This window comes from Petromyzon marinus, chromosome 38 (genome assembly GCF_048934315.1).
Source record: "Petromyzon marinus isolate PM22_M1 ecotype Great Lakes invasive population chromosome 38, UKy_Petmar_22M1.pri1.0, whole genome shotgun sequence".
Taxonomy (NCBI): Eukaryota; Metazoa; Chordata; class Hyperoartia; order Petromyzontiformes; family Petromyzontidae; genus Petromyzon; species Petromyzon marinus.
Window position 1 is genome coordinate 11994750 of NC_133704.1, and position 24484 is coordinate 12019233.

The following is a 24484-nucleotide window of genomic DNA, read 5'->3' on the forward strand; positions in this document are numbered from 1 at the left end:
ACTCGTGTTGCGTGCCTCCTTCCCCCGCCATCACCCCCCCCCTGTGTGTGCTCTGCAGGGTCCATTGCCAGCAAAGCCGGCGCCCCCTGGTGGTGGAGGAGAGGAGAGGCATGCGTCGCGAGAGGGTAGACTGCCTCCAGCACCTGCCCCTGCCATGCCTCCCTGTACACTGAGTGAGTAGCGCCCTCTGCCTGCTCAAGTCGCGCACACATGGGCTTCCAGTGGGCCGAACGAATGGGTTTATAAGCTTTCACTCATTGCACAAAGATTGACAAACTAATTTCTATAGAACTGCTTTGTGTTTAGTTCTTCCCCCGGTTGGCTATGTACGGTGCGAAATAAGTTTAATATACATACACACGACAAAGATCCTCTGCGTAACCTACACAGGCTGTAGAGGGGCAAGTGGTGTCGGTGAGCCGCTGTTAAGGCTGACACTGCAGTTGGGGGGGGGGGGGGGGGGCTGTTGTCCACCACCACCGTCAGTGTCTTTCCCAGTGCCGATGTTTACAAACTGCACCGGTTAGTAATTTAAGGCTGAAGTGAGCCAGTGGGGGAGGCCGAGGACCGACCGCTTCAGGTATTCGTCTCTGTCGTTTGGTCGTGAGCGGGAATCGAACCGTTGACGGCCTAGTTGGTAGGTAGCCAAGCACGCTTGACCACTGCGGGGAGCGGTCGCCGTGTGCCCTAACCGACACGCGTCGGCTCGGCACGTTGGGCTGGCAAAGCCGTGTAAACCGGGCCCGCGCAGAACAACGTGACGAATGTGCGAACCCGCGAGTCAGAGCCCCCGGGCTCCATACACCGACCGCTTTGCCTCGAGTAGTACAGTCGTGTTTAGGCTGTCGCGTGTTTTTTTTTGCCGTGTTTTTTTTTTATACTTTGCAACGAAGGTTGCTGAAAGCCTTTGTGCATTACGTGTGTTTGTTTTAACATTTGTAGAGATGATCCGTTGTGAACTATCAGAATCGGAATATTAAAATTTTGTATTGATGCTGGAGAAATCCGATGAGCTTATTAAACTCTTTTATACAGATGTCCAGTTGGGGCATGGGGTAAAGACGTTACAACAACAAAAAATAATACAAAAATAGGAAAGGTAAGCAAATAAAAATAAAAAAATAAAAATAAAAATAAACTTTTTTTTTATTTTACTAGGTAAGGCCCACTCTGCTATTAGCTTCAGAAGCGACCTGGCTATCACAATTGATAGCTCAACGAAGTGGCTTATCACGTGGACATTTATAGCAGCTAAATTTACAGCAACTAAACCGTCCTATAAAGTTGTTCTGCATTCGGTGCGTTGGGGGGGGATGGTGGGCTAGCCGTGTATAAAATGGGCCCATTTGATGGATAAAATGGGCCCATTTGATGGACAAGCTGTCAAAGCCACCGAGACGCAACTCGGTAACCCGCTGCTCGTAGGAGCCACCTCGACGCGCCGTCCTCGCTCTCAGAGGAGCGGCGCCCTCCCTGGCCGCGCCGCTTATCCGATCCCCCCCCCCCCCCGTCGCTTTTTCCCCCGCAGCCTTCGGACAGGCACGGCGGCCTCGCGTGCCCGGCCGTGACCGCTGCCGTTCTCACGGCCTTCTTCACGAACTCCATCCGATTTGACAAACTCACGTCGGAACACGTCAGAATCCACGCGCGTGTATTCTTTTTTTTTCTTTTCCCCGTTGTGCTTTATTTTGTGTGTTTTTAATAGCGGAACGTTTTGTTTTCCTTCGCGCGCAGGCTCGGCCGACCTGCAGCGAATGTTCCCCACGCCGCCGTCCCTGGAGCAGCACCCGGCCTTCTCGCCCGTCAACCCGAGCTGCAAGGACTACCTGAACCCGGACTCGGCGCCCGGCCAGACGCTGCTCGATCCTCACGGTCCTCCCGTGGCTGCTCAGCCGGCGCCCTTCCGGCCGGAGATCGAGGATGACATGGGCAGCCCCAAACCTGAGGAGCTGAAGGTAAACTTCCCCCCACCCACCACCCCTCCTCAGTGGTGGAGACTTTGATTGTTCCCACTGTCGCCTCGTATAACAGGAGGTCCGTTGGTTCGTCGATCTTGACCCTGACGCCTGCTGCTGTATATTTGGAGTTTGCGGTGTCTCTCCCAGGGGTCGCGTGGATTTTTCTTCAGTTCCTCCGGTTTTTCCCTCCACATTTTAGACATCGTGCGTTGAGAGTATTTGGCTGCTATAAATTTCCACGTGATAAGTAACTTCTTTGAGCTATCATTTGTGGCCAGGTCGCTTGTCAAAAGCAGCTGTGTATAGCTCAGTGTGGGACCTTGCCTGGTAAAATACAAAATAGTTTAGTTTACATTATAGGGTGTGTAGATCTCCTCAACGTTGGCTCTAGTGCCAACCAAGGTTTATATCGCCGGTCTTACACCACTGCCAATGCAGTGTCTCAAACAAAACAAAAACATCTTAAGACGACAACTACAAAACCTTTTCCCCTGAAAACGACCGCCACGTGCTGTGAAGGAGGGACCATTGCCATAAAGGTAACCTACCGTGTGTTTTTATTTTCCGTCGTTCAGTCGCTCCAATTGTGCCGACGTCGGACGCAGCCTGTCGGTGACCAACTGTAAAAGACCGCCGGGTTTAACGTCCGAACCAAACCCATTTTATTATTTTTAACGTTCAGGGGCCGGTGCTGTTGACAACCGTGAGGTTTGTGTGCCACGGTGGTGGTGAAGGTGGTGACGATATCCGCTCGCTCGATCACCCCCCCCCCCCTCCTCACCCCCGGCAGGACTTCTCGTTCGTGTTCCGCACCTCGAGGCTGCAGCCCTTCGTGGGCTCCTCCATGTTCGCGCCGCTCAAGGCCCTGCCCAGCGGGTGCCTGCCTCCCGTGCGCGTGCCCGACAGCGCCATCTACCGGCCCAGCTGGACGCTCGGCAAACTCGACCCGGCCATGCACGCGCTCACCGCTCCCTACATACGAGACGTGTAAATACCACACCCCCCGCTACCCCCCGCGACGTCGCCGCTACCGCCACCGCACGCGCAGCCCCACCCCCTCCCGTCCTTGTCACGAGCACCAATAAAACATGGCGGTCGCTTCGGGACACTTCTGTGGAATTTGTTTGTGGGTTCCGCCGCACCACCACTGAGTCTCGGGTGACTCGGAGTGACGCGGCCGGGATGCTCGGCGCAAGGCCAAGCGGCTCGCGATCGCAAGGGGTTGCGAGTTCTAAATCGCAGCTCATCATCTCTCCAGAGCGGATAAAGTGAATACCACTTTGTGAGAAAGTCAGCAGTGGGCTGTCTTTCTTAGATGGCCATGCCCCTCCATATGATTATGGAATTTTCACCACTGGCTCCTGGCTGTAAACATTCGATGAGCATCACCTCATTTTGGTTACAAAATAATTTTTAGGATTTTAAACTGAGAGCCAAACTTAAGGCCTAGGTACGATTGGAGATTTGTTTTAAGTTGAGTGGAAACGGCATAAATATTGAGGGAAAACAAATTAAACCTCCTTGAATTTATAAAGCAGGAGATAATTCATCTGGCAAATTAGACAACTGCCTTAATATACCTAGCAGCGTCCTTTGGACGTGCCTGCCCATACCTCCGGCAGCAAAACTTTTTTTTATTATAATAGCACATTAATGAAATTTAGAACGTGTGCAATAATTCACGGACTTGAACGATGACCAAGTGAGATGCAGAGCCCATGGTGAGCTCTCGCTCAAAAGCCAGGCGGAAATAGGTGAGCGAGGTGTGGGCGCCCTTTAAGTGTTTGTTCATAGTCTGTGCAGGTTCAACGGGACGATGATGATGGCCGTGTTCTAGTTAGCCGGGGTGGGGTGGCAGCCACGGACAAACGACGCCTGGCAGTGACACACCAGCCGCTTCCTTGCTTGCGCTCCAGAGGCAGGCTGCATGCCGATTTTTTCCGAGTGTTTTTTTTCTATTAGGCTTTCCACTGTCGTCCGTTCAACCGGCCCCCGTGTTTTGTGAGAAGTGTGACGAGGACCGGACCGAGGCGTGTTTTTTTTTAATCCGTGTGTGTGTGTTGTGTGTCGTCCCCCTCGCCTGTAAAGTGTCGCACGGCTGCACCTCGGAAATGCTTGGGCTTGGTCCGCACTCTGCAGACCCGATGCAAAAAGCGTCACAAACTCTCCCTCCCCGCCCCCACGCTCTCTGCAGAAACCTTCCGAGCGTGGGCAGCCTGGGCGACCAGGACTACCTGCAGATGAGCACGCCGCAGACCGGCACCCCGCTGGGCGGGGCAGGCGGCGGCGGCGGCGGCAGCAACGGCGGAGGCGGCGGAGGCGGTGGCGGAGGAGGAGGAGGAGGCGGCGGTGGCGTGCTGCCCTCCCCGGCGACGCCACGCTTCTCGACGCCGAACCCGCGCACGCCGCGCACGCCGCGCACCCCCCGCGGCCCCGGCGGCCCCGCCAGCATCCCCAGCTCCACCAACTACAACTCGGCGGGCGACCTCTACTCGCCGGCCGCGTCCACGCCCTCCACCTTCCGGCCCGTCAACTCGGTGGAGCCGCCCGCCACGGCGGGGCAGGCGTTGCCGGAGGCGCACAGCCTCTACGTGACGCTCATCCTCTCCGACACGGTGCTCAACCTCTTCCGCGACCGCAACTTCGACTCGTGCTGCCTGTGCGCGTGCAACATGAACATCAAGGTGTGATTAATTGAAAAAAAATAAGATATATATTATTCGTCGTATTGCGGTTACGGTGCATGCTAAGGTTGGTGAGGTGTTCCTGCCATCTGTGCGAGGTTTTTTTTTAATATATACAGGGACTTGTCTATTTACGAATATTCCACTTGCTAACTTTCAGAGATATGAAGAAACCTGTCCGTAAGTTCAACCGCTGTCCAATAGAATGGCGGTGGCGGGATCTACATCTGCATAACGTGAAGAGCCAGTTGCATCTACAGGATATTTTACAACTTTTAAAGCCATTCTCCGTGTTTAGTGTACACGCCGTACAACATGTTTGGAATTGACGGGAGTAAAGTTGCACTTACGAACAAATCCACTTACGAACAGACCTCTGGAACCTAACTCGTTCGTAAAATAAATAATGGTTATTATAAAGTGACCCAGGATGTTCTGCATGCCAGAGCTCCCCGCTGTAAAAGCGAATTGTCTTTGTTGTTGCCACCCCGAGCTCTACAAGTACCGCCTCCCATGCGCGCCCCTCCTAACCCTCCACGTAAATGGAAAGCATCGCCTAAGTCCCGCAGGTGCCGTGCTCCTCAATTGCATCCTCAGCGTCGTATTGCCAGGGTTCTCACGTTGGCTGTTCCACCGGCCACGACCATCGGCGTCGGTCCCACAAGTTTACACTCGCAGTGTGATGTCACCTGCGTGGTGCTCCCTCTAGATTGTCTTGCCGAATTAAAGGTCTATCCATAAGAGGTTTTTTTTGTTTGTTGGGGTTAGATCGTGTAAGTGTGAATGTGTGTCGTTAAACACGCCACCACCACCACCACCCGACACAGCCAATTGATGAGGTTTGTCACGTAAACAAAACGTGCCAATTACTACTTGAGTACACCGGTGTGTTGGAGACTAAACCCACAATGTTTTCCAATTCGAGTGCTGTGACGTTTCACCGGTAATAACAACGCCCCCCCCTCCACCCACCCACCACCACCAAGGGAGCGGACGTTGGCCTCTACCTTCCGGACCCCGGCCTGGAGATCCAGCGCCGCTGCTCCTGCGGCTTCAGCGCCGTGGTGAACCGCCGGCTGGGCCCCAACGCGGGCCTCTTCCTGGAGGACGAGCTCGACATCGTGGGCGGCCCCCTCACCGAGTTCGGCCGCGCCGCCCAGCGGCGCCTCGAGTGCTGCGGCCAGACGGACGCCGACGGCGGCCTGCGCCTGGGGGCGCCCGACATCCTGGATTCCGCCTCGCAGGACACGGCCACCCTCGTGTCGCTGCTCGAGGACAGCTGCAACAACCCCTTCCCGCCGCTCGGCCTGGTCGCGTCGCCCTCGCCGCCGCCTCTCCCTCCGCCGCCGCTGCCGGGATTGTCGGCCCTGCCGGGCCTGCCGGGCCTGTCGGCGTTGCCCGGCCCCGCGGCGGGGCCGAGCGGCGATGCCCTGCGGCTGGACCTGAGCGACGGCAGCAGCGAGTGCGTGATGGCGTTGGAGGCCGGGCGGCAGTACGTGGACAACCCGTCGGGAGGGCGCATGGAGGAGACGGCCGTCAAGGGCACGCTGCTGCACCACTGGCCCGAGCGGCCCGGTGAGTTACGCGGGGCTGTGCGGTTAGGGGGGTTGGGGGGCAGGTGGATGTACCTACGTGCGTTTAACTTCTTTCGCACCGTACCTAGCCAGCCGTGCTAACCGGAGGTGCGCGGACCATGCCGATTGGCTGGGTGGGTGAATCACGGCTGCAGGTGGCTGGTAGGGGGGGGGGCGGTTTCGGGATGGTTGGTAGTCTGCGGTTAGAGCGTTTGCATTCAGGGGCCATAATTTTAAATGCCTCGGCAACTCTGAGCAAGCTTGCTCACCTCAACCATTCCATTACCTTGCTTCAGCCTCGCCAAGGGACCCCCGCCCAGTGGCAGCTGTCCCTGCGCACCACGAGGTGAAACGAAGCGACGACCTGGAAACGGACATCCAGTCTGCCTGCATGTCGCAGGGCGATGTTGCTCGTTTTGGTACCGTGGATTTCGGCGGCGGCACACGCGCCCCCCCCGGACGCTTGGACCGCGAAACCTCCGCAAGCAAAGCCGGGGGCGGTCGTGCTTCTCGGCTCGAACCGCGTTCTAAACCACCAAGCTGACGACTTTTCGGTGGTCACGGTGCCCCGTCGACGTGGGGACGAGTCCGGGGGAATTCGCTCGCGCTTGCTGTGACGTACTTGTCTCGCTTCTCCCCCCCGCGTGACCTGCTCGCGTTTTCCCCGCGCCCGTCCCCGTCCCCCCCGCCCTGCGCGACCAGCGGTGGAGGTGTCGTCGCTGTCGAGCCAGGATGTGGTGCGGCTGCTGGGCTCCCTGCAGCCCGTGCTGCAGGACGCCATCCAGAAGAAGCGCACGGGCCGGTCCTGGGAGAATGTGCAGCACGTGCAGGGCCCGCTCACCTGGCAGCAGTTCCACAAGATGGCTGGCCGGGGCTCTTATGGTGAGGACGCCACCCGGGCGGGCTTGGGATGCTGGGGCATGTAAGCGCCACGTAAATTAAATCCTCACGGGTGCGCGGCCCCTTGCACCTGAATCTGTGCTCCTCCAGGACCACCACCCCCCCCCCCCCCAATTGGCCTTAGATCCTGGATCTTGCCCCCCCCCCCCCCCACTGGTATGAGCATTTCGTCGCCACGCGCGTCGCCGTCTCGGTTGCGCCGCTCGGCGCGTCATGCCCCAACTCCGCCCGTCGTGCAGGAACAGAGGAGTCTCCGGAGCCGCTGCCCATCCCTCACCTGCTCGTGGGCTACGACCGCGACTGCCTCATGGTGTCGCCGTTCTCGCTGCCGTTCTGGGACAAGCTCCTGCTGGAGCCGTTTGGGTCCCCGCGCGACATCGCCTACGTCGTGGTGTGCCCCGAGAACGACGCTCTGCTGCACGGAGCCCGCAACTTCTTCCGCGACCTCAGCACCGTGTACGAGGTGAGGGTTGGTGTCTGGCGTCTTCGCCTCCTCCTGCCCCCGCCCCCCCCTCCACCCGCCCCCCCCCCCAACCTGCACCGCCCCGGTGGCAACCGCCAAGCCGGTGCCACTTCTCCAATTATTGTGCGGTGCGTCATAAACGTCGCCTAACGGGGAACAAATGCGGCCAGGCGTGCTGCCGGTCACCCACCCCCATCGTGTGCCGTGCCGGCCTTCGTAGGTGCTGGCTACTCGCTCATGGCACTTGCCTATAAAAGAATGGGCATCTCTGTCTCGTCTTGTGATTGCGCAGAACTGTCGCCTGGGCCTCCACCGGCCCATCACCAAGGTGCTGCGTGATGGCATCATGCGCGTGGGTCGCTCGGCCGCCCAGAAGGTGTCGGAGCAGCCGGTGGACGAGTGGTTCTCGCAGAACGTGGGCCCGCCCGGCAGCGCCGCTCACGAGGCCTTCTGCAAGCTGCGGCTGTTTGCGCAAGTGTGCAGGCATCGCCTGGGTACGGGAGTGTAGAGAGAGAGAGCGAGCGTATTTCTCGCACGGCACGATGCAACGACGTTACTCGGCACGATCCACACTCGCGTGCGCGCGTCCCTGTCGTCCGGTCACTCCCCGGTGGTTAACGGCGGTAATGGTTGCAATGGGAGTTGCTGCAAGACGCTCGTGAACAGAGCGGCCTCCCTCGTTGCGTAGACGACGCAGGAAAAAATTCCCCCCCCCCCCGCTTCGATCTTTTGCCCCCAAGCTCGTGGGGCCACAACCCCCTGAACCGCATCTTCACAAACCGTAGCAGCAGCTGCATGGAAAATTAAAAGATCGTCGGTGTGCGATGAATGTGGGTCACCTGGTACAGAACTGTGGAATGTACGAGTGACATTTTCCATTTCTCACGTGACGAAGTTGTTTTTGACTTGCAATTGCTTCGTTCTGTACACTGTTTAAAAAAAAAAAATGTTGCCACTTTGGTGGCCCAAGCTCATCCTGGCCTCTCTTGAATTCCCAACATTGTTGAACAAAATAAATAAACGAAAACCATATTAAACATGGGCAGATCTTGGTCCCCCCCCCCCCCCCCACTTGGCCCAGTTCTTCCCATCATTTTAACGGTCATCCCTTCTGTTTACTATTTACTGTTTTTATTTTACCAAGTAAGGCCCACTCGGCTATATATAGTTATTTTTCATCAGCGACCTGGCCACAAATGACGCACGTTTCTAAATTTACAGCAGGCATCAGGGTCTGGATCGAACCCACGACCTCCTGCATACCAGGCGAGGTAGTTGACATCTCGCCACCGTGGCGCTCATTCTGCCTGCAGGCCCTCACCTTGCGACACAACAGCTCGACAGCTCCCTGCTGGCGCAGTCGTCGAGCCAGCGTGCCCCTCCGCAGCAGCAGCAGCAGCAGCAGCCTGGCGCTTCGGCGGGAGCTGCCGCTGCCCCCGCCTCCGCAGCCACGGGCCCGAGCGGCGCCCAGGGCCCCGCGCAGGCCGACGCGAGCGGCGGCGGCGGCGCCGGGACCGCGGGTGGTGCTGGCGGTTGTGGAGCCGGTGCCGCCGGCGGCGGCGGTGCTGCTGGCGGTGGTGGTGGCGGGCCCAACGGCGGCGGCGGCGGTGGTGGCGGCTCGGCGGTGTTCCCCGGGTCGTCGGCCATGCCCGGCGGGCAGCAGCAGCAGCAGCAGCAGGCTTCGACACAAGCGTCCGGAGCAGGCGCCTGCACGCAGCCAGCGCCCGGGGTAAGGTGGCCCTGCCGTCTTTGTATTGACGCTGCTGCGGTTTCGTCTCGGGTTGGCCGGGAGGTTCCGGAGGGGTCGGAGTGCTCCTGAGCTTGACGACCGCTGAGAAATCGTGGGTTTGGCAGTGCCCCCGAGTTCACTCAAACTAGAAACATTGCCAGTAGGAATATATGTTTACGTTTTTCCTTTCGGCCAGGATAAACATGCCTGCAAGCGGGTAGGTAAGTAACGCTTGCGTGGCCGATTCAAGGTGGTAGGCCCCTCGTGCGGCTGCGATCCTTTATTAAATACATTTGCGGGGCCGTGAGCTCTTCCCCCACCCTGCGCTAGGAAGAGAGCGAGGGAATGACGGCACTTGTTTCTTCCTCTCAGCAGCCAACCGGCATGCCGTCGCTGTCGCAAGGCATGATGGGAAGCCAGTCTTCCCTGCAGCCTCCCCAAAACTTCCTTGGTCAGGGGTCGACTGGAGCAACGCAAGGCATGATGGGAGCCGCGTCAAGCCACCACCAGGTGCTCGTTGCCCCCACCTCGCCGCGCCGCCGACGCGGCCGTTTTGGGTTCGCACGTCGTTCCGGGTCTCGTCCCGAATCGTCGTCGTCCACGGGGGCCTTTGTTGTCGCTCGCGTAGCCGAGGTCTTGCAGACGCCTGCACACACACGAGCAGATTTTTCACCGCTCCGGTATCCTCTTTTGACGGCGTCCTCGGATCCGTTCCGCCGTTCCGTTCCTCGGCTGCCACTCCCCTCGGGAGTCTTGACCCGTCGGCCATCAAGCCCCCACTTCTATCAACCCCCCCCCCCCTTTCTTTTCTTACAGTTGAAAGTTAGCGGAGTTGACAGTTTTATCATTCGCTTGCATCGATGTGTGTGGGTGCTTTGGCGCACTGTATTGTAAAGCTTAGAGCTGCAGTGTTATGACTGTACTAAACTAAACTATGAATTTTTTTTTTTATTTTACTACGCAAAGGCAATTGAGCAATGTAGCTCTTTTTCTAGAAGCGACCTGGGGCCACAAATGATAGGTCAACAAAGTGGCTTATCACGTGGATATTTTCGCAGTAGCCAAATCATTTAAATGCGTGACGTTGATTCTAAACGTAGAGGGAAAAAGTTCTATTTAAAATTTTCCAGGTAAGGAAAACATTTTTGTCCAGGTAAGGCCCCACTGGGCTCCTATATGGCTCTTTTTTTCAATAGCGTTTCAAGGTGGTAGGCCCAGAAAAACACGTGGATTCTAAATGTGGAGGAAAAAAAACGGAGGACCCGGAGAAAAATCCACGCGACCACGGGGAGAGAGACACCACAAACTCTAAATATACAGCAGGCATCAAGGTCTGGATCGAACTCCTTGCTAAACCAGGCGAGGTAGTTAACATCTCCTGGCGACGGTGGTGTACTTAGGCCAAGATGTTGACAGGTTTGCATTATGCCTGCTCCTGCACAGCAAGTGGTCACTCACTGTGGCGGTGTTTTCACTGTTACTCGTTGCTCAAGTAATGATGGCTAATTTCATTGTGGCCGTTTTACCTCCCCTTTCTATTGCTGCAGGGCATGATGGGAAGTCATCAAGGTCAGAACCAGTCCGGAGGTGGCGTGGAGGTGGACGGAAGCTCGGCCACATCACAACCGATGGACGTCCCCGACAGGTCAATCACTGCCCCATGGAGCTGCTGTCCACTTAACAACTCGGCTTGAAAGCAATTTAACGTGAAGCTTCGTGTTCGCACCTCCGATTAGCGCGGTTGGCTACGTACGGTGCGAAAGAAGTTCAACATGCACACGTACAAAACTAAGCAACGTTACAGCCGCCGAACTTAAATAAGTTTGGCGGCTTAAATAAGTTTGGTGGCTGCATCGTTGTTTAGTTTTGTATCTGTGTATGTTGAGCTTCTTTTGCACCCTACGTAACGAACAGTGCTAATCGGGAGATGCGGGGTCGGTGGAAGGGCAAATGAAACGAATCGAATCGCCGAGGTTAAAATGTTTCGTCGGTGCTTTGCGGTCGCGCAGCACCGGCACGGAACGCGAGCGCGAGCGGATCGGCGTGCCCACGGAGGGCGGCTCCCTGGAGGTGCCGGTGCCGCCGGCCGTCGTGGTCTACATCGTTGACCCGTTCACCAGCGACGAGGGCGACGACGCGGGAGCGGGCGGCGGGGGGCCGGACGACCCCGCGCTCGGCGCGTCCGTGTGGACGCTCGGCCTGCTGCGCTGCTACCTGGGCATGGTGAAGCACCTGCCCAAGCACATGCGCGATGCCATGTGTGTGCAGGTGAGGCACGGTTGGGGGCGACTGAACGCCTGAATAACACGGAATGATAGGTGACGTTTGGGGCAGTGGGGGGCCCTCTTTCACAGGACGTGTGGACGATTGTCTTCTGGGCGGGGGGCGGGGCGGGGGGGCGGTGGTGGGGAGAGGTTTTGCAGTCTTCAATTTTCTTTAAAACGCCACCATAGTAAAGAAAATGTTTCGTGTTAGATCGCGTAAATATGAACGCATTGTTGAACCCAACACGGCCAGTTAGTAAGGTATGTCACGTAAACAAATGTGCCAATTAGTTACTATTTAAGAGTGCACTCACTACAACATTTACATTTCGAGTCCGACGTTTCGCCGGTGATTACAACAACCAGCATCAGCAGGCGATGGCCATAATTGTGAAGAAGTCCTCCTGTTTTGTGCTGACATAGAGGGGTAAAGGTGATGCCATCACTGAGTGTGTCAGCTGTGACGACCAGAGGGGGGTTAATGTAGTCGTAGAAGTTAGAATTGATCGTGCCAATCTTACGAAAATACGCAGCACCTATGGTTGGTTGGGTTATTTAGACTGCGTTGACAGTAATGTGGACTGGCAATCTTGTTTGGCATAAGCGTCAACGTTGAGGCGACCCACGCCCTATCAAGTAAATTAAACTAAACACTTTTTTTTATTTTACCAGGTAAAAGCCCACTGAGCTATATAGCTCTTTTTCAGAAACGACCTGGCTGTCACGAATGTTAGTTCACCGAAGTTGCTCATCATCACGTGGCAATTTATAGCAGCCAAATAATCTAAACGCGTGATGTTGATTAAAAAAAAAATGTGGAGGGGGGGGGGGGGGAATAATCGGGAGGACCTGGAGAAAAATCCACACGACCACTTGGAAAGACAACGTAACGAGCTCGCCGTGTGAACGCTGCCTTGCCGCCGCTCCTCTGTGGTTCCTTCGAGTCATCCTGTCCTCTGCTCAAGAGCGAGTGAGCGACGCGTGGCGGTGTCAGCGACGCGTGGCGGTGTCAGCGACGGTGCGTCGTCGTTGTTGCGAGGTCACCGTTGTGACTTCAGCAATTTCCCCCCGCGGACAAACGGCGCCGCGGAGCTTGGCGGAGCGATGGCGGGTCGACGGGCGCGCACGGGAACCAGGACCTCGCCTTTTACCGCCGTCCGCCGCCTTCCCGCAGGTGGTGCCCAGCCGCTACCTGCTGCAGCCGGTGCGCCTGGAGGAGCACCCGCTGCACGTGCAGCACCTCAAGTCGCTGGCGTTCAGCGTGTACGCGCAGTGCCGCCGCCCGCTGCCGCACCCCGTCAGCATCCGCACCCTCACGGGGTTTGGGCCCGCGGCCGCCATGGTGTCCACGTTACGTGAGCTCGAGGTGAGGGGCGGTGGGGAGGGGGGGGTGGTGGGGGGGGGGTGGTGGGGGTGGTGGGGGGGGGGTGAGTGGGGGTGGGGTGGTTCCCCGCAGGTGGTGGGGGGGGGGGTTGTTAGAGCTACCGCCTCCTCGTGTGCCGTGCCGGCCTTCAGAGGGCGCCCGCTTAACAGCGCTTGCCCCAACAGTCTGTTCAGGCTATCCGAGGAGGGGCGGGGGCGGGGGGGGGGGGGCGATCTTCGTCTTCGTTTTGCGCGAGCTCGATTCTCCGCCAGCCTTTATGGTTTACTCACAAGTCACAAGTTTGTGTGCCCTCTTTGTGTCGGCGCGCAGCGTCCGGAGCGCCTCCAGATCTACTCGCCGCCGTTCATCCTCGCGCCCGTCAAGGACAAGCAGACGGAGCTGGGCGAGACGTTCGGCGAGGCCGGCCAGAAGCACAACGTGCTCTTCGTGGGCTACTGTCTGTCCCACGACCAGCGCTGGCTGCTGGCGGCCTGCACCGACCTGCACGGGGAGCTGCTCGAGACCGCCATCATCAACATCCACGTGCCCAACCGGTGCGCGCCCGCTCGCCCTCTCTCGCGCTCCCTCGAGCCCTCTTTCGCCCTCTCTCGCGCTCTCTCTCGCCCTCTTTCGCCCTCTCTCGCGCTCTCTCTCGCCCTCTTTCGCCCTCTCTCGCGCTCTCTCTCGAGCCCTCTCTCGCCCTCTCTCGCGCTCCCTCGAGCCCCGGGGGTCGGCAATGTTTCTAAGAAGAAGAGCCGTTTGGTTTTTCGTCTTTGACCAAGATAGTTGGAGAGGCGCATCACACGCCGAGCGAGCTGCTTGTACGCAAACACAGCGGCGGGTGTTTAGTGACGAACAAATTCTGGCTGGCACAAAATCGTTTGACTGTTGTACATTTATCACCAAGACACTCCACAGTGGGCCCCATTCCCTGCCATATTTAATCAATGAAATTACTTCGATGGTTTTAAGTTAGATTTTTTTTTTTAAGAATGACTGGCTGCAAGGGGCGGCCCATGGAGCTGAATGCCGCTCCAGAGCCAGCGGTTGCCTGATCCCTGGCCTCGCCTCCTCGTAGTTTTACACGAACAAAATGATAGAGATAGATATATAAAGCTAATATGAAATGGTGTTCCATGTTTACGAGCGCGGATTGCGTTCAACCTTTTTGAGGATTCTCCCCAACCAAAGCCGCCGTCGCACGCAGGACCACGGTGACTTTTGCCGTGGCTGCCACCGCCCCCCACGTGGCCTTTCGTGTTCACTCCCGCACCTCCGACTTGAGCACAGTTGGCTACGTACGGCGCGAACAAGAAGTTCCACGTGCATGTAACGAGCGTGCAGACTCGCACGCAGCTTTCGCGAAGACAGAGATCCCCCCCTCGCCACATGATCTTTAACAGACCCATGGGGAAAGTTCCACACGCAGACATACACTCCCGCAGCACTGCCGCTGTGCACCCGCCTGTCGGACTGACACACCCCCCCCCCCCCCACTACCCCACCGCCTCATTTGCCCGCGACAGCTCGCGGAGAGGCAAGGTCGCGTGCCGTCGCTTCGGCCTCAACAAGCTGTGGGAGTGGTGCCTGGGCGTGATGCAGCTCACCTCCATCCCCTGGCGGGTGGTCATCGGGCGGCTGGGCCGCGTGGGGCACGGCGAGCTCAAGGTGAGTTCCCGAGCCGTGTGCCTTGCACTCACGGGGGGGGGGGGACGGAGGGGCGGGTCCGTAGCCCTTAACCCCCGCCATCGCTCCTCTAACCGCGTGGCTTCTTGTTCGGGCAGACTGGCACATCCTGCTGGGACGGCGCGCGCTGCAGTCGAGCTCGCGCAAGCTGAAGGAGACGTGCCGCATGTGCGGCATCTCCGCGGCCGACTCGCCCTCCATCCTCTCCGCCTGCCTCGTGGCCATCGAGCCGCAGGGATCCTTCTTCATCATGCCCGGTGAGATCGGCTGTCTCTGTCTCTGTCGCTCTCCTCTCTCTGTGTCTCTCTCTCGTGTCTCTCTCTCTCGTGTGTCTCTCTCTCGTGTGTCTCTCTCGTGTGTCTCTCTCTCTCGTGTGTCTCTCTCTCGTGTGTCTCTCTCTCGTGTGTGCTCTCGCGTGTCTCTCTCTCTCGTGTGTCTCTCTCTCGTGTGTCTCTCTCTCGTGTGTCTCTCTCTCGTGTGTCTCTCTCTCGTGTGTCTCTCTCTCGTGTGTCTCTCTCTCGTGTGTCTCTCTCTCGTGTGTCTCTCTCGTGTGTCTCTCTCTCGTGTGTCTCTCTCTCGTGTGTCTCTCTCTCGTGTGTCTCTCTCTCGTGTGTCTCTCTCTCGTGTGTCTCTCTCTCGTGTGTCTCTCTCTCGTGTGTCTCTCTCTCGTGTGTCTCTCTCTCGTGTGTCTCTCTCTCTCGTGTGTCTCTCTCTCGTGTGTCTCTCTCTCGTGTGTCTCTCTCTCGTGTGTCTCTCTCTCGTGTGTCTCTCTCTCGTGTGTCTCTCTCTCGTGTCTCTCTCTCTCGTGTGTCTCTCTCTCGTGTGTCTCTCTCTCGTGTGTCTCTCTCTCGTGTGTCTCTCTCTCGTGTCTCTCTCTCTCTCGTGTCTCTCTCGTGTCTCTCTCTCTCGTGTCTCTCTCGTGTCTCTCTCTCTCTCGTGTCTCTCTCGTGTCTCTCTCTCTCTCGTGTCTCTCTCGTGTCTCTCTCTCTCTCTCTCTCGTCTCTCTCTCTCTCGTGTCTCTCTCTCGTGTGCCGCTCTCGCGTGCCCGCTCCCGCTCGAGTTGCTGCGTTATTACTTTTGTCGCGATGTACGCCAACGAGACAATCGCCGCGAACGTTAAGGAGCAACGTTTTGCGGAACAACAAAAATCGTAACAAGCCACCGTTCCCACTGACCCGCTAACACCCCTCCCCATCACCACCAGGCCTTTTGCGGGACCGCCAGCGGCCTGTGGGCCACGGCTTGGGAGGAGGCCACTTTTGTCAGGGCCACAGCTTGAGAGGGGGGGCCCCCCAGTTGGATACCCTTCTGCCAGATGGCGGCATGAACCCGCCACTTGGCGGGGCTTTCACCTTCGCCCGGCGTCTCCTGCGTGTTACGATTGTGCATCCTCGTTTTCGCTTGGCTCTTACCGTTTGTAACACGCTCGGGCTCCCGTTGGCCCCGTGTTTGTCGCGCGCTCGACGCGTCGCCCGGCGGCGCTAACGACCCTGCGTCGCCCCCCTTCCCCCCCCCCCCCCGACCCCCCCCACCACCACCACCCGACCGACCCACCTCGCAGACTCTGTGTCGACGGGCTCGGTGTTCGGCCGCAGCACGACGCTCAACCTGCAGACGTCGCAGCTGAGCACCCCGCAGGACGCGTCGTGCACTCACATCCTCGTCTTCCCCACCTCGGGCCGCCTGGTGCCCACGCCCAACTTCAACCCCCGAGCACCTCGACTTCAACTCCAACAATGGTTTGTGCCACCCACCCACCCCCCCCCCCCCCGTGTCTTGGAGCCTTTTACACAGGTGCTTGCAAGGTCACGCTCACTAGCACAAACTGTACGTAGCCAACCGCATTAATCGGAGGTGCGGGAGAGGGCCAACAAAACTTAACACTAAAAACAGTTCTAAAAGCACGACTTGTCAATGTAGCATAATGATATAGTAGTGTATGATAGTGTCGTGCATAGCAATGGAGTGTGTACGTATGTCGAACTTCTCTCGCACTGTGCGTAGCCAACCGTGCTAATCGGAGGTGCGGAATATATATATCTTGCCGATGTCATCTGGAGCATAAAGAACTCCAGTAATCCTCGCGGTTACATCAGCGACTTGTGCTGGCCGTCATAGACGGTGGTCACCGCGTCGCGCGGTTTCGGATGTGCTTCAGTGGCCGTGTGAAGCGCTCTTCCTTCCCATGTTAGGAATCCACCGGAGCTAATAGCTGTTCGCGAGTAGCACCTGTGAAAGCCGGCGCAGAACATTTAAACCAGTTCGTTAGCAAATGCAAGACAGAACTGTTTAATAGAGCTTACAATGTATGAACATTGCGGTGGAGCAGAGGGGAGGGGGGGGGTCTGTGGAGCAGAAGTGGAGGAGCGATGAAGCTTCCGCCGTTGTGCTTCTCCGCGTTGACTGTCGCGTCCGTGTCTCCCCCACCGCTCCGTAGAAGTCATGGACATCTTGGAGGAAGATATCTTCGACCTGAGCAGCGTGGACCCCGCGCTGTCGCAGCTCATCAACCTGCACCCTTCTCCGACCGCCTCGCCTGGCTCCCCATCGGGTCGCCCTCCGGCCCCCACGGGGACGCCCCCTACCAGCATGGCCAAGGAGCCGGCAAGGTGATGCCCGCGACACGGCTTGGTCCTCACCGGCTCCTCGGCCGCCCCCCTTTCTCGTCCGGTTCCTGTCGTTAAACCTCCTTCCGTCCCTCGCTTCAATGCCTCACCTCTTCTCCGTCGTCCAATTCTCTTCCTCTTCCCCCCCCCCTCGCCCCTCCATTTCTTCCTCCCCTCTCCTGCCCTTCCCTAATCCCCCGACACACCCCTCTATCGCGGTCACCCATTCCACATCTCTTGCATGCCCCTGCCATTTAAATCATTCTTGGTTATGCCGTTTCTTTGTTATTGGAAATGTGTGTGGGGGGGTGGGCGGTGGGGAATCACAAGACATCCTGACCACCCTGTACAACAGCAGATATCGCCAAGGGTCTGGGGTCGAACCCGCGACCTCCTTGCGCACGGGGTGAGGGAGGAGGCTAACGCCTCGCCGTGGTGACGAACGCGGCGCGTGTGCCCCCCCCCCCCGCCCCCCCCCCCCCCCCCCGTGCCGGTGACCGCAGCACCCAGGGCGGCGAGCGGCTGCTGTCGGCCGAGTCCCACGAGGAGGTGACCAACCTCCTGCAGCAGCCGCTGGCGCTGGGATACTACGTGTCGACGGCGCCCGCCGCTCCGCTGCCCCAGTCCTTCTGGGCCTCGTGTCCCCAGGCCCAGCAGCACTGCCCTCTCTTCCTCAAGGTAGCTCTACCCCCCCCCCTCTCTCCATCTCCCCCCCACCCCACCCACCTCTCGCTCCCCCTCTCCCCACAGTGCCACTCACATTTTGTTGTCTCTCTCCCCCTCTCCCCCCCACCTCCATTCACCCGCAGGCATCGCTGCATCTGCACGTGACCTCCGTGCAGTCGGACGAGCTCCTGCTGTCGAAGCTGTCGCACCCCCTGGACTCGAGCCGCACCTCCGACGTGCTGAGGTGAGGAAGGCAGAGGGGGGGGGTGTGGGCTGGGGGGTCGTGGGCTCGTCGAGGGTTTGGGGGTAAGCTCAGCCGGTGGTGGTCTCGGATCTTGGCTTTTGGCTCGGCCGCCGAACAAAAGCGCTTTTGCGGCCGTCTGGAACGCTCTTCCTTCCGATATTAGGAAGCCACTGGAGCTGTGCACTTTTAAAGCCTCATTATCTAGGTTGACAAACTAATTTCTTTAGAGCTGCTTTTTGTGCGTTAGTTTGTCCTTCTCCCGCACCTCCGATCAACACGGCTGGCTACGTACGACGTGAAAGAACTTCGACGCACACACATGGCAACTTGCCCCGACCGATTAGCATCTGTAGACGGGCCACCGCTTAATGACAGTCACCCCGACCCAGTTGGCATCTTGTTGTGACGCTTGTTGGCGTGCGTGTGTACGCGTGTGCCCCTCCCACCTCGCCCTTCCCTCCACCCGCCGCTGGTTTTGCGCGCGTGCAGGTTTGTGCTGGAGCACTACAACGCACTGTCGTGGCTGTCGTGCGATCCGGCCACCCAGGACCGCCGCTCCTGCCTGCCCGTGCACCTCGTGGTGCTCACCCAGCTCTACAACACCTTCCGCACGCTGCTGTAGCAGCACTCCGCCCGCCCGCCCGCCCGCCCTGCCTGCCGCACGGAACTCCACGAGACCCCCGGGAGGAGTGGGTGTGGGGTGGGAGTGGGGTGGGAGTGGGTGACGGGCGCTCGCGTCGGTCCGCCCACCGCTGCTCCTCCGCTTGGCGCCCGCCCGACACCGGAAGTGAGCCGGACGGCCGGCCGGCGACGAGAGGAGGAGAGGGGACACAAAAGAAACAAACGGGGACCTCTGCCGACAGAATTTGTGCGCGCGTTGATGATGTCGGGTGAAGATGAAGAAAGATGGGTGATGATGATGAGGACCGCGATGACGATGATGACCGCGATGACGAGAAAAATCGGTGGAAGTGGGGGGCGTTGATGAAGTGCGATGTGTCGTCGTCCCCCCCCCCCCCCCCGATTTCCGATCGGACATGATGGCGGGAGTGGGGGTGTGGGCGGGGGGGGTGGTGGTGGTGTTGGTATCTGAGCATCAGTGCAACGGGGAAGAAGGAGAATCTGGATTTTGTTTGCGTCCGTATCCTCGCTCCGACCGCCCGCCCGCCCGCAAGATCTTTGTCCCCTCGCAAGCCAATCAAAACAGCCAGCCGTTGAGGACCCCAGCGATGTGCCAAGACTGCTTTACCTACACAAGTGTTAAACAAACAAACAAAAACCGTCTGTTGTTCCCTTGGCCGTTCACTCCCTCGCCCAGTCGCCCTCGTGGGGTGGAAAACAAAAACTTAAAATGATGACAAACGAGAATACAAAAATCTTTAGCCCGTCTCCTCCCTCTTTTAAACTCTTCACTTAGCTCCCCCTTGTCCTTTTGCGTGACGCTAAAGCTAAAAAAAAAATAATGACGAGCCTGCCGTCGTTTTAGCGATTCTCCGGTCGTTGGGTGTCCACGATGAAGTTCCGGTGGGAAAAATTGGCCAAAACCGTGATTGCGATTTTGTCCGATTCCACAGCACTCCCCCTCCTCGCTTAAGTTTTGTACAAAGCGCTGTTCAATGGCTCTCTACTACGCGACGCTAACAAACAAAACTGCCTTTTGGGTTTCTAGGTCCGCTTCTTAAGTGGACCTATGTTTCATGGTCTGTTTCGTTGGCATTAAAATAAATAAATTCCTTTAAGGGTTACTTTTAAATCGTCTATTGAGTGGAGTTTCTCCCGATGAGAGGAGTATATTGGAACCGTCTCTCCTGCAGGTCTGCACAAAAGCGACGGCATGTTATAGGCCTCTTTTTTTTTAAAGACTTCAAACTTAAAAGAAGATTTGGCCGCTTTTCATAAAAAATAATAATGATTTATTATTGATTTCTTTGCCCCTAAAGTTTTTGATTGCTGTGCGAGCTGAGCTTTTAAGTGGAGGGGGTGGGGGGGGGGGCGAGAGTGAAGCAAAATGACAAGGAGAGAGAGAAAGAGGAGTCGGAGGGGGAAGAGGATGGGGTTGGGGTCACGAGGGAGTGATGGCGATGGGGACCCACCCCCCCAATCTTTTACCCTACGGTCCTCTCTCGGAAGACGGAAGTGGCAGCGGTCCCTGCCATGAGCACTCGCACACCCCCACACACTCGCACACCCCCACACACCTCACACCCCCACACACACCCCCCACACACACACACCACACACCCCCACACACACACACACCCACACACACCCCCACACACACACACCCCCACACACACACACACCCCCACACACCACACACCCCCACACACATCACACACCCCCACACACACACCCCACACACCCCCACACACACACCTTACACCCCCCCACACACACACACCCACACCCCCACACACACATCCACACTCGCTCACACCGCTCAGTATTGTCGCGCGGCCCACCGAATGACGGCGGCCATCTTTGTAATTAGTACTGTACAGTGTATACAGATCAGATGACTTAACGGAACAATGATGATGTGTTTTTTGTGGGGTGATAATGGATTGTGAAAGGGTGATGGCTTTGGGGGATGGGGGGGGGTATGTGCTTGGGTGGGGAGATGGGATATGGAAGGGGGGTGGGAATGGGGGGGGGTTGTGGGTAATTATTAAAAAAAACTCAAGTGAAATTAAAAAATAGGAGAAAAAAATATACAACTTTTAATTTACTGGACTATTTTCGTAAGCAGATTTTAAAAAAAAAGATACAAATTTGACATATGCTTTTTTCTCAAATATATTAAAGAAAAGTTTTAAAAAATGTAAAATTGTATACAATGTTTAAAACTTTTAGTGTTTTTTCATACGACTCTGTAACAATTTTCATCTTTTTTTGTAGCCCCCCCCCCCGATTGGGGTGGGGTTGGTGGGCGGCTGGCCACGATGGCTCTGCACAGCCCCCCCCCCCCCCCCACGGATTCTCCCGCTCCTCGCTCCTCTTCTTATTTTTAATCGACTTGCGGCTCCTCCTTTATGTCTCTTACTTTTCCTTGGAAGCAAAATGAAAGCGAGAGAGAGAGAGGGAGGGAGGGGGGGGGAGGGAAGACCTTTATTTAAACGTTTTAAGTTAAAAAAAAACTAAAGTTTTTTTTGGTCGGAATATTTATAGAAAAATGTGTGTTCTTAACCTATTGAAAAAGGTAAAAAAAAGAAAAAGCTTACGTTCTCTAAATGACTACGAATCTTGAGCCAGAGAGCGAGCGAGCGTGCTTCAAGGCAGCACGCCGTGAAGAGCTAGAAAGGGGGGCGTGGGGGGGGGGGGATCTCCCCTTTTTTTTGGGGGGGGGGGGAGGGCAGCAGCGGAGGGTTTGGGGGTGTGAAGGTGTCCACGGTGGGATTAGGGTGGGGGGTTGGTTGGCCAAGTTGGGGGGTGGCGAGGGAGGTGTCGGTGACCCTGCGACTGTGGCGGAGGTTTGACGAAGATCCGCAGGGCACCCCCCCCCCCTGCTCCGAGGCGCCGATCATCCCCCTGGGGTGTGCCGCCGCCACTGCCGACTCTTCCCCCCCGCCACCCCCCCCCCACTGTCGAGGACAGCCCCCTGCCATTCCGACTCCCATGCCAAGCCAGCCTAGACTAAGCATTTGCATGATGAGTGTACATTTCAGACTTTTTAACGAAAACGCTGTATAATTTATGCTGTTCTTAATGATTTCCCCCCCCCTCCCCCCCCCCTCTTAAGCATTACACTGTGGGCTTTTATATGACAATAAACCACGTTTTCATCTGTAACTGTGTGTGGCTCCCTGCCAGTGATCGTCGCTCCAATATTAATAACGCCAAAGTTGTTGTTTTTTAACAAGCTTTCGACAATTTTAATGTAAGCAGTCCTCGATTTACGAACGCCCGCACTTACGAACACACGCACTTAACGAACTAGCGTCCATGAAATATCTATGTAAAATTACATTGACTTAAAATACCAACTCGCACTTGACAACCGCACCGCGAAGCTGTGTAATGAGTCTGCCTCGTGCTAGGAGTCGGTGTGTGTGTGTGCCCATGCGCACGTGTATGCGAGTGGAGTTGAATGTGCGCGCGTGTGCTCCCGCGTATGCGTGGGGAGCTGTCGTGCAATGTTTAGCACGCTGCACTACCAACCCGGCAAACCGAGTTCGATCCCCGCTCACGGCCGACACCAGTGACGATTGTCTGCATGGGTCCTGGGCTTTTCTATGTCGATTCGGCCTCAAATGAGTACCTGGTTCGGTGTGTAAATGTCGCCACTGGACGAGTCTTGTGGGTCATTTGTGGATTGGCTTGGTGCTGTGCCGGCCTTCGTAGGCGCGCTGTTCTCCAACAGTCTGAAGGCTGTGTGTGCGTGCGTGCCCCGTCGGGATGACCCTGCTGAGGCTGCCGTGCCTCAAATATTCGAGGAAGAAGTCACCCCCTGTGAGTGGCTGGCTGAGATGTCATCTGTTGAGGAAGTACTGAAGGCGATCTGGAGTCTGAGACCAGGAAAGGCACCAGGCAGAGATGATCTCCCAAGAGAAATGCTGAGCGAGGGTGGCGTTTGTGCACAGACTGCCCTACATTGCATCATAAAACAGTCTGGACCACTGGATGGGTTCTGCAGGATTGGAAGGATGCCCGGGTGGTCCCCCTCTTTAAGAAGGGGGACTTCACAGACTAACAACTACAGGGGTATCTCACTCCTCAGTGTGCCGGGAAAGGTCCTGGCAAGGATTATTCAACATCTCCTTGCTAGGCACGCTGAGAGGCTTTCGGAGCCCCAATGCGGTTTCAGGAAAGGACGGTCCGGCACAGATGCTATATTTTCTGTCCGTCTGCTACAGCAGAGGTGTAGGGAATTCCAGCAAGACCTACATCTCTGCTTTATTGACCTGGTAAAGGCCGATGATACCATCAATAGGCCTGGGCTCTGGGTTCTTCGTGCTTTCGGAGTCCCTGACTCTCTGCTCACAATCATTAAGGACCTTCGTGATAGTTAGCAGGCCCGAGTAAAACTACGTGGCCGGGAATCGGAGCCATTTCCTGTTCATCTTGAGGTGCGACAGGGATATCATTTGGCTCCCACATTATTTAACATCTATTTCGACCACGTAGTTCGTAAAGCCTTCGATTGCTGCACCGGAGGAATTTCCATCTGGTACAGATACAATGGGAGGCTGATCGATGCCCGGGTGCGGTCAAGGGATGGCTCCCTATTGCTCAACCACGTTATGTATGCCGATCTGGTTATTGTTGCTCACTCAGAGGAGAAGTTGGAGGGACTGCTGCTGAACCTGGAGTGTGCCACTAAGAGATGGGGCCTTACTATCAGCCCCACCAAAACTAAGCACCTGCCTGGGTATTTTGTACTATCGGACACTCCACCTACACAACTCCCAATTGGTGAAGGGGCAGTTATGGAGAGAGTGGAGAGTTTATCTTACCTGGGCAGTGTGCTCATGACCGGCTCCGGTTTGACAGCAGAGGTCTCACTCCGAATCAGTCGAGCGGAATTTTCTTTTCATCGGTTGCGTAACGCTGTGTGGAAGCTACCTGGTCTGTTGCTCCACACGAAGCTTCAGATCTTCTCGGCCACAGTCATGCCCTCCCTTCTCTATGCTTGAAAAACGTGGACCCCCCTAATGGAGCATCTTTGCCGGTGAGAAACATTTAGGCTGGCCTGCCTAAGCTCCATCCTGGGTTTAACCAGGCTGGGTTGTGTGAGAAGCTCACAAATCATTGAAAGACCTGGACAAAGTATCATCGGTGAGCTTCTCCGGCAGGTAAGGCTGCGTTGACTGGGTCATGTAGTCCACATGCCCAGCTACCGCATGCTTAAACAGATTTTGATCGGCCGGATCGAGGGGGCTAAACGGGCGCGGCACGGACTAGAGAAGAGATGCAGTGATGTGGTACAGGAGGACGTGGAGCTGAGTGGACTTGCCGATGACTGGTACCAGCGGTGTCAAGATCGGCCTCTGTGAAGGTGGTTCGTGAAGGACGCTGCTGCTACTGGGCAGTTGGAGGCAGTCGTCCTCCAACAACAACGGAGGGCGGAGGAGCGATGCTCACAACGACGAGCGGAGCGCCGGTTGACTAAAGCACAGCGGATTGGCACAGTAAGGGGGTACAGGTGGTGCATCGGCCACTCGTCTCAGTCGGTCGACCCGTGGCACCACCTGGGTCTATACCGTGACCTCCTGCCAGCGGGTGTTCGACACTTCACGTGGCCTCAACGTGCACCTAGCCTGGCACAAGCGCCGTGGTGACGTCACCGCCACTTCGTGGCGAATGGCGATTGTTGTAGTTTCTGTGTGTGTAATTGTCGTGACTGCACC

General features: G+C 57.0%; 1 protein-coding gene across 1 annotated transcript in view; it reads left to right on the plus strand.

Moving 5' to 3' along the window:
* Positions 1 to 21926, plus strand: part of LOC116950308 (mediator of RNA polymerase II transcription subunit 13-like) — an 88553-nt gene extending 66627 nt beyond the window's left edge. Inside the window, 23 exon segments of the mRNA XM_076072472.1 lie at positions 59 to 173; positions 1735 to 1955; positions 2749 to 2945; positions 4153 to 4642; positions 5629 to 6217; positions 6919 to 7098; positions 7356 to 7579; positions 7872 to 8073; positions 8893 to 9308; positions 9681 to 9818; positions 10856 to 10953; positions 11318 to 11576; positions 12747 to 12938; positions 13266 to 13489; positions 14462 to 14603; positions 14719 to 14878; positions 16183 to 16360; positions 16780 to 16784; positions 17059 to 17168; positions 17171 to 17230; positions 17747 to 17905; positions 18037 to 18137; positions 18627 to 21926. Coding sequence (XP_075928587.1) covers positions 59 to 173; positions 1735 to 1955; positions 2749 to 2945; positions 4153 to 4642; positions 5629 to 6217; positions 6919 to 7098; positions 7356 to 7579; positions 7872 to 8073; positions 8893 to 9308; positions 9681 to 9818; positions 10856 to 10953; positions 11318 to 11576; positions 12747 to 12938; positions 13266 to 13489; positions 14462 to 14603; positions 14719 to 14878; positions 16183 to 16360; positions 16780 to 16784; positions 17059 to 17168; positions 17171 to 17230; positions 17747 to 17905; positions 18037 to 18137; positions 18627 to 18759 — 4593 coding nt within the window. The 3' untranslated portion in view covers positions 18760 to 21926.
* The last annotated feature ends 2558 nt before the right edge of the window (positions 21927 to 24484 follow it).